The sequence below is a fragment of the Ciconia boyciana genome, chromosome 5, assembly GCF_034638445.1.
Source record: "Ciconia boyciana chromosome 5, ASM3463844v1, whole genome shotgun sequence".
Classification (NCBI taxonomy): domain Eukaryota; kingdom Metazoa; phylum Chordata; class Aves; order Ciconiiformes; family Ciconiidae; genus Ciconia; species Ciconia boyciana.
The window spans coordinates 21,369,531-21,388,057 of record NC_132938.1 but is presented as its reverse complement, the minus strand read 5'-3'; the positions used below and the strand labels follow the sequence as shown (position 1 = coordinate 21,388,057).

At 37.1% G+C, this 18,527-nt stretch overlaps 1 protein-coding gene across 2 annotated transcripts in view; it reads right to left on the bottom strand.

Annotated features, from left to right (window-relative positions):
- Positions 1-7,910: 7,910 nt before the first annotated feature.
- TBC1D19 (TBC1 domain family member 19) overlaps positions 7,911-18,527 on the bottom strand; it is a 53,648-nt gene continuing 43,031 nt past the window's right edge. Inside the window, exons 15-21 of one of the 2 annotated variants that reach the window (XM_072862854.1) lie at positions 16,363-16,407; positions 15,086-15,118; positions 12,557-12,666; positions 11,236-11,327; positions 10,373-10,488; positions 9,315-9,385; positions 7,911-8,317 (exon numbers count right to left, since the gene is read on the bottom strand). In XM_072862854.1, coding sequence (XP_072718955.1) covers positions 8,243-8,317; positions 9,315-9,385; positions 10,373-10,488; positions 11,236-11,327; positions 12,557-12,666; positions 15,086-15,118; positions 16,363-16,407 — 542 coding nt within the window. In that variant the 3' untranslated portion in view covers positions 7,911-8,242. The remainder of the gene's footprint in view (positions 8,318-9,314; positions 9,386-10,372; positions 10,489-11,235; positions 11,328-12,556; positions 12,667-15,085; positions 15,119-16,362; positions 16,408-18,527) is intronic. The other variant, XM_072862853.1, reaches the window with a different exon arrangement.

Sequence of the window (18,527 nt, the reverse complement as noted above, 5' to 3'; positions counted from 1 at the left end):
ACAGATCTACAGTAAGTTATACAAAAACAGAACAAAAAAGGCCAGTTCAACTGCAAATGTTCTTCATTAAGCTGTTTGGAACTTGCAAACAAAAAACATGTATCTATGGAGGGCTAGTTCTTCTATAACATTTTACATTGCATATGTCTTTGTGCTGGTGAAAAAAAAGGTGATCTTTTCCTTTATAAAAGTACAACAGACTGAACTGAGTTTTTATAAAAATGTTCGGAATTGCTCAGCTATAAGAATACTAGCCTTGAGTTGAAAACACAGCTAGAATAACTGTAAGAATTACAGTTCCTGCTTCTGAACTAGGAAAATACAAGTATATATTTATATAAATTCCTTTATTCAGTGGGAAAAAAAATCACATCTGAATAGGCAAAGATAGACCTTACATGTCAGAGAGTGCCTTACTCCTTATAAAAAACCAACCAAACAAAACAAAAACAAAAAACACAGTTTACTTAAAAAACATCAAGATTTTGATCAACCTGTTGGAGAAAATTTTACCATTTTGCAGAGACCAGGAAAGATCTGATAACCTAGAAAAAAGTGTAAAGCCTCTAACATTGCAAATTTCTATTGGACATATTGTACATACCATGTAACATGATATTTTTTTTATTTTTTGTCCCAATTTCATCATTCTCTGGAAATGATACTTTTATTTTGTTCTCTCCTTGTGTTCTAGAACACTGCATGAAGATCTAGTGTACGCAAAACAAAGAAGTTTATTTGTACAAACGACCATCTTGACCCCTCCCTCAACCAAAGCCTAGTAGTAGGGATGAGTTTTATGAGTGGCATGGAATAATGGGAATATATTTCATTACCTGCTTGACAGTTAGTACATATACAGATGTGTGTGACTTCTTTCAAAGCCAAGGCACTCAATATGGTCTCAGACAGGTTTTTTTCCAACTTCCAGTGAACACATAGGCTACCATCCAGCCCAAGGAACTTTGCACTCATTATGGTGTCTGTAACTTCACTGCTTCTCTCTCATTCTCTTGTTCTAACTGAAAACCTGATAGGTATGCAGTGCACCCTGTCTCCACACGGTTTCTCCAGTGTTTGCATTCAGAACTGTGACACAGGGTGTTCAAGAAAACATCCTGGGCATCAGTCCCAGCTGTTTCGGGAGGACTGCACTGACAGGAAGGTCTGTGATGGATTTGACTTTCTAAGATTTCAAACCTCTCTTTAGGTCTTTATTAACCTAGATTGTTGCAAAGCCCAAACATCTACTAATTCCATCTTTTATTTGTGTGTTTTCATGTCTGAATATTGTTTATTTGCCTAAAAAAATAACACATGCTGTAAACCTACTCTCTACTATAATACTTACCCTTTATCCATATCACCACCTAATGCAGGAATGGACTGTTATCGAATCTTTAAAGTTTTTCCAGGATTTCTTCATAATAGATTAGAAACGATATCTTTCTTAGGGAAAGATAGGAGTCCTAATCAGCAAGGTTTATATTTTCTTTAAGCTGTAAACTGTAATTCACAAAGACAGGAAAACTGGCTTACACAAAACTATGTAAGGATGATGAATATTGCAAAAAGAGAAGAGAGGAGAAGATAAAGCTCTGGAACAGAAACATCTAGTTGTAAAAATTTGAATTTCAAAATTTATACAAACATATCAGAAAGACATTTTCTCTTTCATATGATTAAGAAAACTTACTCAAGCTTTTACCTTTTCACCTTTTAATTGACATACATGTTTTAATTGCTGAAGACGCAATAAAGTCAGTAGCAGAAAGTGTACTTTGTTAAATATACAAACAGCAAATAATCCCTTTCTGTGTTGCAGAGATCATAGTACCCAGCATTTGAGCACTTTTTCCCCCAAGCTCTTTCTTTCAAGAATCACTTTCCACATAGTGGAAGTGAGTTTTGTGAGGGTGAGGTGGAGGTGGGAGACAGGCTCTCCTTGCCTGTATGTTAATGGGGAGGGGTATTAGTACTGATAGCACTGCCTTCCCATGTCTATCGGTTAACTGTAGTGTCTTCAGAAACTGGTTACGGTTAGGATATCTCAAACGTATCACAAACCAAAATTAAATATCTATGTCTTTATGTCGGAAACTATGGAGCGACCTTCTTCACCGCTAACGTGAATGCTGAAAGCAACCCGAACTTCCTTCACAAGCTGTAACAACGCCAGTTTTCCACAGTCAGAACTTGATGGTAACATCAACGAACCAAGACTGGGCTTCAAAGCAATGCTTATGTTTTTGTAACCCAGAAGCACTTAAAAAAAAAGGAAGAAAAGGGAAAATGTTGTGACACTAGACATATTATCAAAGAAATTTAGATAATAAATAATTCTGAACAGATAGAAAATTAAGTATTATTGCTTTTTACAACATATATTTGTGCTGATTTACTATTTATAATTGGTCTCATTAAGAGCATAACTATCCTAAATAGAGCTTTTAAAAAAAAAAATCACAGAATGTACCATTCATGGAACACACAACTGTTGAATAAAACGAGCTATCAGATACCTACTAAAACATATGATGTGGCTATAACATAATATTTTGTCTTTGACTATCAGATTCCAATTTGTCTCTTAGCAACATGATACAGATTTTTTTTGTTTAAAACAAAGCACAGAAATTGGTCGCATGCTTTGCCTTGCGCAAATTGTGAGCTTTAACTCCTTTGTTAAATATTCCATTTATTTTGGTCATAATCCCAAAAGAAACAATTTGTTCAAACTGTTCAGCCAAACACAATGTCATTTAGCAAAGCACCATGGTCCTCCATAAAGCCAATTCTCTAGAGATAATTGTTTGCACATATCAGTAGTCCAACATCTAGAACAACAGTGATTTTGAAATATGGGCAAACGCAGGCCACCCCCCATCACAGGCCCTGAAGTTCGCCTTTGGCGACCAGCGATGTCCGACAATACACAGAACCAGGTGAACCTGCTGGGGCTTAAATGCAGACTCAAAAAACATGGTTTGCCAAAAAGCAGTGTTACCACTCCGTAATTACTTTAAGGCTGATCCCCAGTCAGTATTTAGCACAGTTAGGCTGCGTTACAATCGTTTAGGTGTTGCGGTCTTACAGATCCTGCTGTACGCAAGACGAACGTCCTGTACCAACTGTATATTCGTTCAGTCCCCATTAACACCTGCACTGTTTGTCATCCGCAGAGCCGCAAGTACCCTGAGATGCTTCTCAAAAGCGTAATTGGTCTGTACGGCCATCATTTGGTAGGTAGACCATTAATTGCCTAATTTAAAAAACACTAAGATGAGACATTTTAACACTGTTTTAAAGCAGAGCACGACTGTTCCACTGCTGAATCAAAATGATCTTCCCTGCATTAACAATTTTGTTAAGGTTTTGAAAAAGCTGAGCATGAAGTGTGCAGGAAAAAAAATTATTTCAGTGATTTCAATTAGCAGCACGGCTTATTCTGGATTCTAGAGATTTCAGATTATTCTGTCATTATTTACTACAATAAATGGTTCTTGCAGAACTGGTCACAGACATGTAGTCCCTCATAACAAGTGCGGCCTTGTGCTACAAGCCTGAAGCCTCCAGAAGGGTTTTTTTGCCCCCATCTCATACTGGGTCCTAAAGCTGCAAAAAAACCCAAACCCAACCAACCCCACCACAATTGTAATTCAGCACTTTTTCTGACACCCAGTATCATCCATATGGCTGTCTGGAGGGGGAATTATTCCCAGGGATGTTCTCCTGCTGGTGCTGCCCAGGAGGACAGGAAGGCTGGCTAATGCCCCCTCTGCCGGCCGTTCCCCGGAGGACCTCGCCTTGGCCCTGGTCCTAGTCCTGGCCCTTGTCCTGGCCCGGGTCCTAGTCCTGGTCCTGGTCCTGGCCCTGGTCCTAGTCCTGGCCCGGGTCCTAGTCCTGGTCCTGGTCCTGGCCCTGCCTTGGCCCTGGTCCTAGTCCTGGTCCTGGCCCTGGTCCTGGCCCTGCCTTGGCCCTGGTCCTAGTCCTGGTCCTGGCCCTGGTCCTGGCCCTGGTCCTAGTCCTGGTCCTGGTCCTGGCCCTGGCCCTTGTCCTGGCCCTGGCCCTGCTGCCTTCCCCTGCCCAGCAGCTGCACATGAGGCGGGTTTCTGGGGGCTGGAGGAAGGCAGCTGTAGCTGGCCGTACAAAACACAAAGCGCTGTTGATCTCAAATACGTGCTTCAGCTAATTGCCTTTCCTGCGTGGGCTGTGGGGATGAAAGCAGCCGGTGCAGCAGCATCTGCCAGCAGCCAGGCATGGACAGGAACAGCCTTCAGGAAAGGAGGGAAAAGGAAGAGCCCAGCAGCTCCTGCCACCCCTCCTGCATCCTCCCTCCCTCCCCCGTTTCCTCACATAACATACTGGACAGCATATATCATACCAATTCGTTACAATATGTAGAAAGGCTCTTCCCCTTCCTCCTAAAGGGGATTCCTGAAGACACAGCCCTACAGTTTTGCAGTATATTTCAGTATCTTTTAAATAATCTCTTATTTAGCCTTAATAGGCAGCTCAGTAAACTGCTTTTCCCTAACTGATCTTTATACAGCAATTCTGTTTAATGAAATCCCTCTGGTCTTGTTGGAAGAATTTTATAAAATTCATTAGGTGACAGTAAAAGAGGCATATTGGGCATTTTTTTTTTGCTGGTTTCTGGTAACAAGTAGAAATGTGTCTTAAACTGGTGTCTCCTTCCAGCCTTTTCCCTTTCCTGGGAGAGCTAACTGTTTTACAGTCTCCATACTCTCTCCATTTCTCATAATAAAATTTGTTACTATGACAAAAAATTTCCACTAAAAAGTAGAAACTGTTCTAGTTATTCAATTGTTCCGTTACCCAGCCATCAAGATTTAAGTTTCCATATATTTTTGGAAGCACTGAACGAAGATAACTCGGGTTCATTTTTAGACGAGCCTATTTACTTTTGTGTTTTTTAAAGTCTATTTGACATTACAAGAAACCTTTGACAGACCATAGCCAGAATCCTAAAGTAAGCAGCAAAAAATTGATCTTTATCTATAAACATGGAGACAATTGGTTCTTATACTGAAATGTCTGTTTATATTGATTTCAGATAGGGAGGAACAGACCAAGAAAAACAATTTGGCTAAACTGAGTCATTGAAGGTTCAGCTAAGCCTGTTTAAATCCATGTAATTATCAATTTAGGTATGATTCTACTATCAAAATCTGTCCATTACTTAAAACAGCAAAAATGAAAAAGGAGTCTTAGGAACTGGGAAGTCAAATGATAGACTGCAGACAGCAATAGGTTTGAACTGGTCTCTAAAGTTAAAGATTTAAAACTTAAATAATTGCTACTACCTCTGTATACAAGAGAAGTATCTAGCTGTAAGATAGAAACCAGTCATTTTAATATTTGAAAAAAATATTTGAAATGAACGTGTTATTCAAGCAAGGGAGATTAGAAATACAAGTATCAGCCAGAATCTGAAACGCAGTATTTTTTTGGAACTACAATGAGAAACTGAGGGGAACATGAGAATAATACATCTTCAGTAAAAGCAGTTTTTAAAAATAGATCTTTAAAAAAAGATATAAAAATCTAACAGTATAGTTGAAGTCTAAGGAGAGGATCTGGTTTATTTTTAATCTCATCTTAATCTAATTTTTAAAGCAATTACAACTCATTATTCCTGTATACATGTCTCTGTGTGTGTGTGTGTGTGCATCGTTCCGTGTCTCAAAAAAGTCAACTTAAACACCTGACAAAAGGCAGCAGAGGTCTTCAGGAGACTCGCTGCTACAGCTGGTCCATACGATACCTGGCTCAAGAACCGCGCGGTCTGCGCAGCCTTCGCCAGCCCTGAAGCGAGGCAGAGTCGCCGCAGGCTCGCGGAGCAGCCAGCCTGGGCAGTCAGCGCGGGCGGTCTGGCCGAGACGCGCGTTGGCCCACACTGGCTGCAGAGCGTGAGGTCCCCTGTCCAGCCGTCAGGAGACGCACGGGTGGAGTCAGGGAGAGGAGTTAAAGTAATCCCGTGGGGAAGGTGGGGGGCACACAAGGAGATGCGAGGTTGTTAGGATGAGTAACGAAATGCCAAGTCAGAGGAAAACAGACCGTATTCTGTTAGTCACAGAACTGCTTGTTCAAACAAGAACCCAACAGTCTCTAGCTCTGCCTACTTATAACATTTTCGAAACTACTGAAAATGAAAAAAGGAGAAAAATATGGCTTAAAAATCCCCCCAAATCCCCATATGGAATGTGTTAGGATACTGTTCAGATTCTGCACAAGGAACTTGCACAGAGCAATGGGAATTAGAGGGTCAGCAGGTCTCTAGGGAATCTCCCTTGCTATTTAGTAAATACTTTTAATTCCCTAAAAAGCCATGGTAACCTTGTAATGACCTTACTGAGCTACAATTCTTGTGATTGCTTTGTAACATTGTAATTTCTAAATTGCTCCCCAGTCTCACGGATTTTAAAACCTGCAACGTGCTGCATTTTTAGAGGTAGATGTGCATTATGTGTTGTTCTGAAGATGAAATAAGGTCTCGTGGTTAATACACAAACTGAGCATCCTGAAGTATAAACAGGAATTCAGGAGAGGAGAGACTGCTCACATCTTTTAGGAATTTACTCTGTAATCTTTAGCAAATCTCTTTATCTTTCTATGCCTCCGTTCCCCATATATAAAACAGGGTAATACTTGCTGTAAAGATAAAAGCTGTCACGTGTCCTCTTTTTAAAAACTAAATGTCATAGAAAAGCCTCTAGTCAAACAGTTAAAACCATGTCTTGCAAATATTAAGGAAAAGATCAATTTTCTTTGTTATCCAGAACAAAATTTCCCCAAGTACTCTCATTCAATATGTCGTATCTGTTAAGCAGTTTGGTTCTTTATGTAAGAAGTGATCATACTGAGTCCACAACTTTACGTTTTTAAAAATTAGCCTTATAAATTTACTGGCATTCTATAAAAAAGTTCAGTAAGTTTCTTACTACATTATCCTGACAGAGACCACAAAAATCAGACATAAAGCTCATAACCCTATCTGAGACTACAGCTTAGATCCCTTTTCAGACAACTTTTGAGCAAACTGTGAAGGATTCATGTTTTGCTGTCATACATTCAGTATGTATGACAAATGATGACAACTACATGTACGTAAATTAGGCGAAGATAAAAGTCCTACGGCAAACGCAAGGGCTTTATTACCCGTTACGTTCTTTTGACTTTGATCCTTTTTCAGGTATTTTCAGATTATCGATTCCAACTTTGGTATTAAACAAATCAGTGAAAAAGCTGGAAGACCTCACAAAAAGGTATGATCCCTAACAGACGATGAGCCAGCCTGACAGCGTAGTGACAATCTGTCACACATCGATACGAGTTTGGATTCTGAACTGAAGCCTGAGCTGTTGAATCAGAGGCTGGAAAACTGGCAAAGGCACAGCACTGCTCTCCCAAAGAGGGTGTGGGGCACGGCGAAAGGACTCTTGGCATCGTTCTCAGGGGAATAGTTTGGCTTGTGTAAGGACTGGCTCCAACAAGTTCTGAAGGAAGCTATGCTCAGGCCTTCTCTGCAGGGGAACATATTTTACGACACGGGGCCTTTGATGGGACTCTGGGTAGGAGTTTAGAAGACGCCTGAGATAGCTGTATACCTAACTGAAGATGAATGGGGACTACCTCTCTGTGTATGGAAAGAATGAACGGAAGTAGTGAACGTGAGAAAGAACATGGAGAAAATTTCTGTGAAGACAGTAAAGAAGAGATGGCAGAACCAGTGTATGATCCTATCTTTTTCTTAGAAAATAGGAAAAAATTCTTGCAAGTTAAAGTATCTTTATTTTCTCAATTGAGGGTATTTGAGCTGATACCCTCCAAGCTGTGAGCTTGAAAAAGTAATTTCATATTAAAAGAGAGCTTTTACAACTCCAACATTAACATCACAACACTCAGATCACAAATTACATTTACTTTATTTAATTTACTATTACATGCATTTTAGACACTGATTCATATTGTTTATTTGCACAAGTAATAATTCTTAATGTACAAGGAATAACCGTCGCTGTTATGGTGAAATTCAGTAGCATGCACTGCACACACTCGTGTGCAAAGTTATTGTTTTCAGTTAGAAAATTTTAAGGTCATGATTTCTAAAGTAATATTATACCTACAACTTAATTTTGGTTTTATGCAGACATTGCATAGTTGATGATTAGCTTCTCAAGAAAGACTGGAATTGTGGTACCAGTATTGTTGAAGCAGATCAAGTGACAGTAGCAAACAAGAAGATTTGAAGAAGAGGCATAACTTTCAGGGTTGAAAGGTCAGCAAGTACAGCCTAGGATAAAAACCAAAAAGGCTTGTTAAACTTGACATTTGAATCAAATTTCTTTAAAGCAAGTCAAGAAGTCAGAAAAATATTCAAATACTACAATACTAACAATAATTAGATTCAGACCTGGCTAGAAACAAATTACGCTGTTTTATGTTAATGCCTTATTGTATTATTTTTCATTCTAACATTTCAAAGAAAAAGCGTATGTTTACGTATATGAACCAAGTAACTTTATTTTAGCCGTTAGCCTTACTTCAAATATACATGGCATCATGGGTGAATAAGGGGTCTAACATTTCAACTTGCTTCTAAAAATAATTGGGAATTAAGAATCCTTATCCTGTGGCTTGGCTAGTACTTGTGAAGTAAGTCCAATGTAATGACTCAAATAGTCAATGTCTTCTCATCAAAGTATGTTAAAAAAAAAAAGTCATCACAAGCTCTCAAAGTTTGAAAAAAATACATCACCAGATTTTTGGGAAAAAATATATTTTAACAAATTACTAGAGATAAACCATAATAATCTTTAACTTAATGACTTAATTGTCTTCATTTCCCATCTGTAAAATGACAGTACTCACAGTGAAATTTCAGATTCAATATTGACAAAAATAATCTTGTAAATTTTTGTAATATCAAAAAGTACAGAAGCAACTACATTAAAATGTGCTGAGAAAAAAAGGTACAAACCTCCACAACATTTCAAAAACAATATATCCCATAAACACAATTACATATTAAAATAGAAAAAAAAAGTGATTGTACAAAATAATTTGATAACACTGCATTTTTGTAGCAAATATACTCTTTTATTTCTTTTTACTCCAGAAAAGCAGTATTATGTACTGCATGTTCACAATTTCCTTAGATTTTATCTAAGGTAAGAATTTAGGCAGGAAGATTTGCACTATGTACCATGTGCCATGTGAAGCTTAAGTTACTCTTATTGGCAAAGCATCAGAAACTATTTCAACCTCCTCTAAGTGAAACTTATCCTTACTTCAGCTGCAGCCAGTGATGTCACCTCCATCAGGTTGACTGCTCGGAAAGCAAACACAGCAGCTGCTAGGACTGAAAGAAAATGCCCAATATTTAAGTTGCTGACCTGTTAATTAGTGGTTAGAATTAATCATGATGTAAAGTACCAACTCTCACTCCCTTAGCGTAATTATTTTGATTCTGAAGAATAATATACAATGGATGACTGTGTTTGAGATTCTTTGGCCATTCTTTAAAATGGATAGGAAAAACACAACATTCTTTCAGAAAAGTCTGAGTGAAAGTGCTTGAGTTTAAGACGACTTGCTTTTAATTAAAAGGGACAAGGTGATTTACAATTAGTTCATTTCTAAGCCAGTAATTTTAATGTATTTAAATAGCAATATTTCAGTTGTGAATATTATATAACATTTTAAAAAAAGTTCATTTATTTTGTACTATCTTGTATAATTGTATCTCTCCACATAGCTGTCTTACATGTAGGAATAGAACCAAAACCTTTTCTCTTCTCTTCTATTCACCTACTTGGTATTTAAAATCTGACCCAACTGAAGATATGTCTTCCTTAGAACCCCCATCTAAAACCTTGCATAAAACTTAGGACAGAATTTCCTTTATAAAAAATAAGTACAAAACTTTCAAAGTCTCTTAAAAGATGGGGCTTCGAAAGATGAAATCCAGCAAAATCTGGGGAATTCTCAGCTGCTGTAGTACTGAAGAAGTACTCGCCATAAATGAGTATCACCTTTCACAAAATTCATGTTAAACTCATTTATTGCTACCACGGAAGCTGAGAGAACATCCTATGTTCTGTTCACAGAACGCTTAGCATTTTTGGAGTGCTGTCATAAAAAAAATTACCTTGCATATTTTTGTTAGAGATGCAGTATTTATGCAATTCTAGTTTTCTAAAAGTTGTACTCTTTGACATGTATATAACCTGCTTTCAGCATTTAAAGAGCAACTATTTTCTTCTTGTCACAAAACACATTGAAGCTAATGTGTATTTGCCTCACATCCACCTGGACTTAACACATTTTGTAAAAATAATTCTATTACCAGCAAGAATTTCTAGAGAGTTGTATCCCAGGATTCTGTCCCACAGAAGCAAGAGCTGATCTGTAGCTAAATAACCAGAAAATGCCCGTACCATCCATTTAAATGATATTCGTAGCCTGCAAACAAGTGATAAACAATAGTTATTATACTTCTGTCTCCCATAATGATCAGACAGATCCTCTATAAATTGAAAATATTTTATTATTCTTCTGCATTTCTCTTCCAGGAAGAAAAGCCGTTTTCTCTTGCTGCATTAATAACCAATATTTTCCTTTGCAACAGCCATCAGAAAACTATTTAGCATCTCATTTGACAAAGTACTAATATCATTAAAATATTCTGACCAAACAATCACATTAGAGGGATCCTGAGCTATTATCACCTCCAATGTTTCATCCTTTCTGCTATTATGCTATTATGATGGATACCAATTATAACAGTAAGATTTTCAGGTTCTATTGCACTTGGTGCCATGTGTACACTATAGAATGACATCCTCTTGCTCTCTCTCCCCTTCCAGTAGCTTCTGGTGTAACTAACATATTTTTGTGTCTTCTGTCCCCTAGGAAATAAATCACTTAGTTCCATCAGATCTGACATGAATAACTGAAACTTAGCTGAATAACGCAGCATTTCTCGTAGAGTAATTCTCCTCTCTTCTTCATAGAACACAGAGAAGAAATGCACAAAGCACATATACGCAGGTTAGACAAGGACCCCAACTGGCTCTCAAGGAAAAATGACACACTGATGTTTGCACTTCTGAGTAATTTCCCATAGCTTTTAAATTAAAATACTACAGAACAGCATTTTCATAACAATGAATCTGCAACATCTGTAGCAAGTCAGAAAGAAGTACTTACGGCTGAGCCCCAATTTCTCGAAGGTGATAAAAGAGCTGTGGCAGATGGGTTTGTAGAAGAGTCTCAAACAGCAAACACAACGACACAATGCCCTAATGAAACAAGATCATATCCTGAATACTAACATTCACCCTGTCAAATCTGAGAAAACAGTAGCAGCATGTATGTATGCACGAATTTTTAATTCAAGCAATAAAACACTAGTAATGATATAATATATAGCTCACAGAAGCAGGACACAAGTAACTCTGATGCCTTCAGTCACTAAAGCCTTGCTCCTACAATTCTATGTATGTATTAGCAACATAATCTATTTCGATAGTCCCTTTCGGCTGTAAGTTACTTATGGTATTTGTATGTCAGGGTCTAAGTACTTAGTGGGTTATTATAATGTGACCTACTTGAAATATTTCCAGTTTGATGAAATAGAACTCAGTTACACTATGTATACACTAAAAAAACAGAGGATGTGAGAAATAATATATCTCTGATAACTAGAAACAAACAGCAATGGGGATAATCACAAAAAGTAAAATGTAAACACATTTTAAAATTCCTTTTAAAAATTACCATGAAATTAAAAGATTCCTGTCTGACCGGTTTCCCTGCTATTAATGACAGAAAGCACAATGCACAGCCTTGAAATGGTATATCAAGGAAAGGATTTTCTTTTAATCAGGAAATATTTTCAAAAAGTTATGTAACTATTCAGCACTTTGTGAAGGATAAAAAAAATTACTATGTTTTATTCCTCAAAAATAGAAGATAAGCAAATTTCTACAATTGTCTTAACATTCAAGACAGCTGGTCCTGGTCATAAACATAACCAAATTATTTAAAATTCATCTAGTAGTGACAAAAAGCATGTGCTGTCACACAAAGGTACTTGAGTTAAAGAAACAGACATTAACTTGATATCACTGAAACAATATCTGTATATATGACTATATTTTAGTTCCTCTACCCCAGAAAACACTAAAGTCTGTGCACTTACATGTTATTGATTGAAATGAAAGCAAGTACACATTTATGTGACTTCTTGAACTGAGAAACCTATTACACAAAAGACTTCACTCAAAAAAACCCCCAAGCCCTCATAAAATGAGAACTGTACTATTTTAAAGTACATGATATTCTATAGCAAAGACTAACATTGACACAGAAAACAAAAATATCCAAACTGGAGTTACCTAATATTCTTTCCAAGCTTGCCTGAAGTACATACATATTTAAATCACATAGAAAATCATGCCACTGTATATTATTGTTCCACAGCAAACAGAGTATCAAGGGAGTGGGTTTTAATTCCTAATGAACTTACAGAGGGATGAGAAGAGATGGAATGGAGTCTGAAGAAAAAACGCACATACATCTCACGGAATATCTGATACAATTTGGGAGGTTCATGGTACAGAAAACAAAGTGGAGCAACTGAAAGGATAAAAGAATTATAATTGACTCAACACTGTAAACTGTTAAAAGAGTTCAATGATTAAGTGCATGAAGTATGAGGAAAAACCAAGTAATTTATAGTAGTACAATTTACAAAAACAATACTAAACCAATTATTTAGAAAGAGATATTTTATAATAGAGTCTATCATTTGACATAAAAAGTTAAGGAAGGGAGTAAAATACGTTCTAGGTAATAGTTCTACATATTTCAAGAATCTAAACTAATTATAACCTGCTTACTATAGTGCTGGCTTCCTAAGCATAAAAAATACGCTTTAAGGAAAGCTTCTCTGGGGTGTAGGGCAACGACATGTTGAACAGTGCAAGTTTTTGATCCAACCGTCTATAACTTCCAATGTGCTCTTGGGCTAGTGACCATCTCCTAATTGGTTCCCCATTTGTAAGACTGGAATAAGTTTACTGCTTGAAGATGGGTGTTGTGAAAATGAAAATATTAAAAAAATAGCTTTTGGTTGCCACAATAACATCACAGAAGTATGGCTGATTGATAAAGACCTGTTCATTTCTTGTAAGATCTGAAAAACACAGACATTTAGTACTTTACTGTTTAGAAGTCTTTTAATACACCTGATTCAAAATAACAGTTGGCTACATTTGTAAAGCAGTGGTTTGCAAACTTTTTTCAATCAGTCCCTTTTCTTTTTGTAAAAGTCTAGCATAAAGATAAATCTATTGTATGTATATGCTGTACAAACATAATCAGTTCCCCCCAATTTCTACTCCATTCATTCAATGCACGTTTCACAGACAGTTGTTCTATACACATTCCTGTAAACAGCCTTTTAATCTGTCCACTCACTCACCACGTTTACTGCTTCATTTTACAGGTGCATTCATTCTGGATGACAGCTTACATTTTAACGCACTCATAGTCTCTGTCTCTACGTTCAGCTTCCCTTCCAGTTTTATTTACACAAAGACAGGGATATGGATACGTTTGTCTGCATACATATGTATACATATGCACATAGATGTATGTACATTTATATATATTATATGGGTGTATGCATGTGTGATTTTCATATATATATATCAGAGAAGGTGGCTTAATAGAAAATAATGGCGTATGTGTATGACAGGTGGGGTGCTAAGGCAGGGTGAGATGTTCACAGAAATGTGTATTTATATAGGGGTAAGAAAAGCAGAGGGTGTTACTAGTGTGTATGTTTTTAAGGATTGAAGACGGAGGTGGAAGAGTTGGCAGCGTGCATATAAAGGCCAAGAGGATAACAGAACAGTGCCTGACAGTTGGCACCATATCAGTGTATGCATGCGAACATGCAAAAGTGTATAGGATTTACATAAGGACCCAGATACTTCCTCTGAGAGCACGAGAGCAGCACAGCATGGAATACACAGGATGCTCTGCTTGGTCCCAGCTACCTTACCCATGGCCTGGAGTTACACTAGTGTTTCTGCTGCCTTGCTTTTCAGCCTCCCTCCTTCTCACAACCAGCATATTCTGAGCCCTTGCAAAGAGAGAGGACAGGAGGGAGGGAAGAAGCTCACACCCAGTTTGAGAGACGCTGTTCTCAAGGGCAGAGTCAAATACAAACATTTTGAAAAGCAGTTTCACACAGAAAAAGTGGAAGCCTCCTAGTGAGTACTTAAGGAAGAGTTTGTAACCAAGCTGTTCGTTACTTCAAAGACTTAGATTCCCTGCTCAGGTTCAAATTTGCATTTCATATTTAAATTGCCTGATTTTAATGATCTTGTGATCATTAAACTTTCTTATTAGCAAAACATAGCATTTTAAGTATAATCTTAAAATCTGCTTGCCCTGTGATGCTACAAACACCTTTGATAAATCAAAGGAAAAAACTGGAAAGCTGTAACAGTCTCATATTGTTGGAGTCTCTCTGTACTAGCTGCCTTGTTACGTCTGAGACCTGAAGAGATTTTTCTGCTCTTTTCCTAGAAATCTTGTTGATATTTGAGCTTTCCTCTGTGCAGTAAAGTAGCAACCATTCTAACATTTAATGCTCCTTTAACACCTCTCCTAGGCAAATGGATACAGCAACAGGCCTTTCACATAATTCATGTTTTTAAGAACTCTTTTCACAGGTAACTTGGTCTACCCACAAGTGAAACACCAGAAAAGAGCACTCTGTCAACAAACTTTACCCCTCTATTCATATACATCAAGATGTATAGCTCAGCTATTAGCTCTTAAAGAAAGAACTCCCACACAGTAGCGAGCTGTAATATAAGTAAATAGAAACAGCCTGAAATTTTTAAAATCACATGCAACAGTCTTCATAGACAAAGAAACAGAATACACACGTTTAAAAGTTGCAGAAAAGTACACAGAGCTTTAAATTGCAATATGATAAAACGCAATCCTGAGGTTTTAAGAGTTTGAGAGTCACACTTACCATACATAGAAAAGCCATGAAAAGGAATTACACCTACAAAACAAAAATATTTATTTTTTTGTTCTTTTTATTTCTTTTTATTCATGTAAAAAAAATTATTTTTTCCCCCAAGTTTCTAAATTGTATTCTGCCTACCATAGGAATAAAATATTTCCTTGTTATGGCACCTGCAGTCTTAGATCTCAATCTTGTAAATATTTAAGTACAGGAATTGTATCACTCACTTCAGTACAACCAACTATGTGGTTAAACACATGCTATAGTTCCTAGAAAGCCAAGTAAAGATCCATTTCCATGAAGTTATCATGTATAAGCTTTGCTGAAATCAGAACCTAATTTCAGATAAATGACAACCCGTAAATGTCATGCCCTGACAAGGAGGGAGCAGGAAAAAAGGAGGCCAAGACCTCTTCATGTAGTACTCAGATAAAACATTTAGAAGACTTGGCAGTTGTATCATGACAGTTCTCTCCTCCTTTCCAGCTGATCTTAGCTCCCATTCATTAATTTTCATATAGGACTGGTAAGAGGGAGCTGCTTCGGCATAAGTTCATAAGGACAATGCTTCACAGCTACAAAGCTGTGAAGAATTGCAGAGGCAAAAATGGAAGAAGGGGAAACAAAAGTAGGTGCTACAGCTGACACCACTGGAACACAGAAGACATAAAGACAAGGCCAGAGACACAGATTTAAGACTGGTGATGTAGGGCCTTGGAAGCAAGAGCAAAGAGCTTGAACTTAAAACACAAATGCAGCGCAAAAACGGGGAAAGGATTCAATAGACAGGGATTGAAATGGTCAAAATAAGAGCTGAAAAAAGAATTTTAATAACTGAAGTAACAACAGCAGCAATGATATTAACTTAAAATTATATAGATTAGTTATATCTGAATTTTTAAAATGAACACAAATTTTGAAAGGAAAACACTTTAAGGTGTGGTTTGTTGAGTACTGAAAAGCTGGGGGTCAGACAGTTTCAGCATGTATTATTCAGATCCTCTAAGTGGTGATACAAGACTGGAATACAAGCTGCTGCACCAGAAGTTGTTTTCCTTCTCCTTCCCACACATATAGACAAACACCGTATGTGACTACTAACAGCAGGCTGAATGTGGTTTTGGAGTAGCTTAATCCAGCTTACTCCTTTAAATTAATTAATTTCACAGAATAACAGAGAAACATAATTTGTAATAGAAAAAGAAGTTATCATCTATTTGAGAAAAAAATCCTGTATCTTTCCAATCTGCCACTAGAGGAGGCAATAGTATAATTCTTACCATTTGGAGGATAGAAAACAGCATACTCTTCCATACCGAGTTTTCCTGTGAATCACCAAACCACAATTAAAATGTGATTAAACTGTTAAAATGTGTAAAGATGTAAATTAAAAAGGTTGATCCTAAGTTACAATTATAAAAATCATAACTAATTACGTTATTGACCATTAGATATTGTCTAAAACAAGCAAGAAATGCAATAGGACAGGTACGGTGTCAGATATAAAAATAAAATACAGCACCAATAAGGGAGGATGACAAACAGCAAAAAAGAGGAGGAAGATTTCAGCAATGCTATCCCATGGAGATTTTATTTGGGTGAGTATTAGAAGCTGTAAAGGTGTTTGCTGCAGACCTTGAAGACAGTGATGCTCTATGAGGGGATAAGGTTAAGGGGATGTCTGCCATGCTGTGGCAGACTGACCTAGGGACAGGAAAAGCATTTAAAAAGATATAAGAACAGATAAAAAACACTCAAGGCTTCATTCAGCCTGCAACAGAAAGGAAAATGGATGGTATAGTTTTGATATAACAAAAAACTATTCAAGTAATCTGTTGGATACAAAAGATTAATTAAGTCAAGGCAATCACTGATAGTATAGACTGACCATATAACTTTTTCTCTTCCTTGCAAAATGAACATGTTATATTAGTTAACCATATTTTAACTATAGAACCTAATAATTTAAAATCCACTATTAAAAAATTAATAATTTAGAAACATAAAAGTGTTTTTAAGCATAATTACAACTAATTAAAAGCTATAATTATTTTAGTTTTAAAATGAGAAAATTCAACTAGAAATGTAACTACTTATATGAAAATTTATAGAATATTCAGAGATCTTTTAGATCTCTGTGTATTTTGTTCACTCTACACAGAAGAATTTAGCACAGGGAACTTTTGTCAGGTTCAATGGAATCTGGACTTAGATATTTTCCTGTGGCACAAATTCACTGAATTAAATTAAAAATTAACCTGCAAAGCTCTTGCCTACTACCCCATGAAAATAAAATCCAGCATTTTCCAATTACAGAAATCAGTTGTTTCATTAAACAAAAAAATACTTTTTACTTTTCCTTTCAATAGTTTGCTTGCTGTGCAGCAGGGAGTTGTAATCTGGAAGGAGAGTATTTTTAGCATAAAGCACGTCTCTTGGAAAATTAGCCAAAAATAGGACCTACAAGCCTTTCGGATTTAACACTGCACAGGTTCAGCAGAGATTTAGATTCCAGCAACTTCATTGCCCAGATTTGTCTAGGAATAAGTAGGATGTTCCCCATAGCTGTATTTCTGGGCTGCCATGGCTCTGTGCCTGAAGTGAGACCTGGGATCCCACTGCTGTTCTGCTCTCAAATGTGAGCTCTTTGCTTGTTTCAAGAAGCAGGTAAAGAAAACTTCCTAATTCAGTTAGAGAGAGAGAAAAGACCTACAAAGCAATAAAGGAGGAAAAAAAAATTAGAAAACAAACATTGCCTCTAGTGACATAAGAAGCAGCAAGTGGAAAAAACTGTTAGCAGAGGTCCTGTTCAAAAAAAGTACTTGGTACAGGGATCACATTTGGCTAAATACACTGGCACAAGGGGCCAAGGAAGAAAATGGGAATGCAGAAGGTAAAGGTACATGGAAAAAAATTTATTGGATGGCTGAACGATTCAAGAAGGAAGACAAAATTAGGAACCTCTGGGTAAAGCCAAGACAGGTGAGGATCTAAGAAGCAAGGAAACAGAGCCCAGAGGTATGACATTAGAAGTTGGCAGAGAAGGCAAGTAGACTGAACCAATAAATTTGTTAAGAAAAATAAGACTCACATGAGAACTTAAGTCAAAGAACATCCAAAAGTAAGCTGACACTCTGGAAGATGCCATGCTTTGAAAAAAGTCCATGCAAATCTCCTTGGTAGAGCTCTACTCTCCCAGACCTTCGAACAGAGCCCACAGTTCTTCAGCAACATGTTCTGCTCCTGTCTACAAATACCTGCAAAACTCACTGCTTTGGGAAGATAACATTCTACCGCCAGTTCCAGTTGCTAAATTTATTGAAATTGCAGAGGACAACGTTGTGTATTTCAATTCCTAGCTCTGATGAAGACAGATGTTGTCAAGATTTTATCATATTGTCATAGTTGTGTGTTTAATTTATTTTGGTAAAACACTGGAGAATTA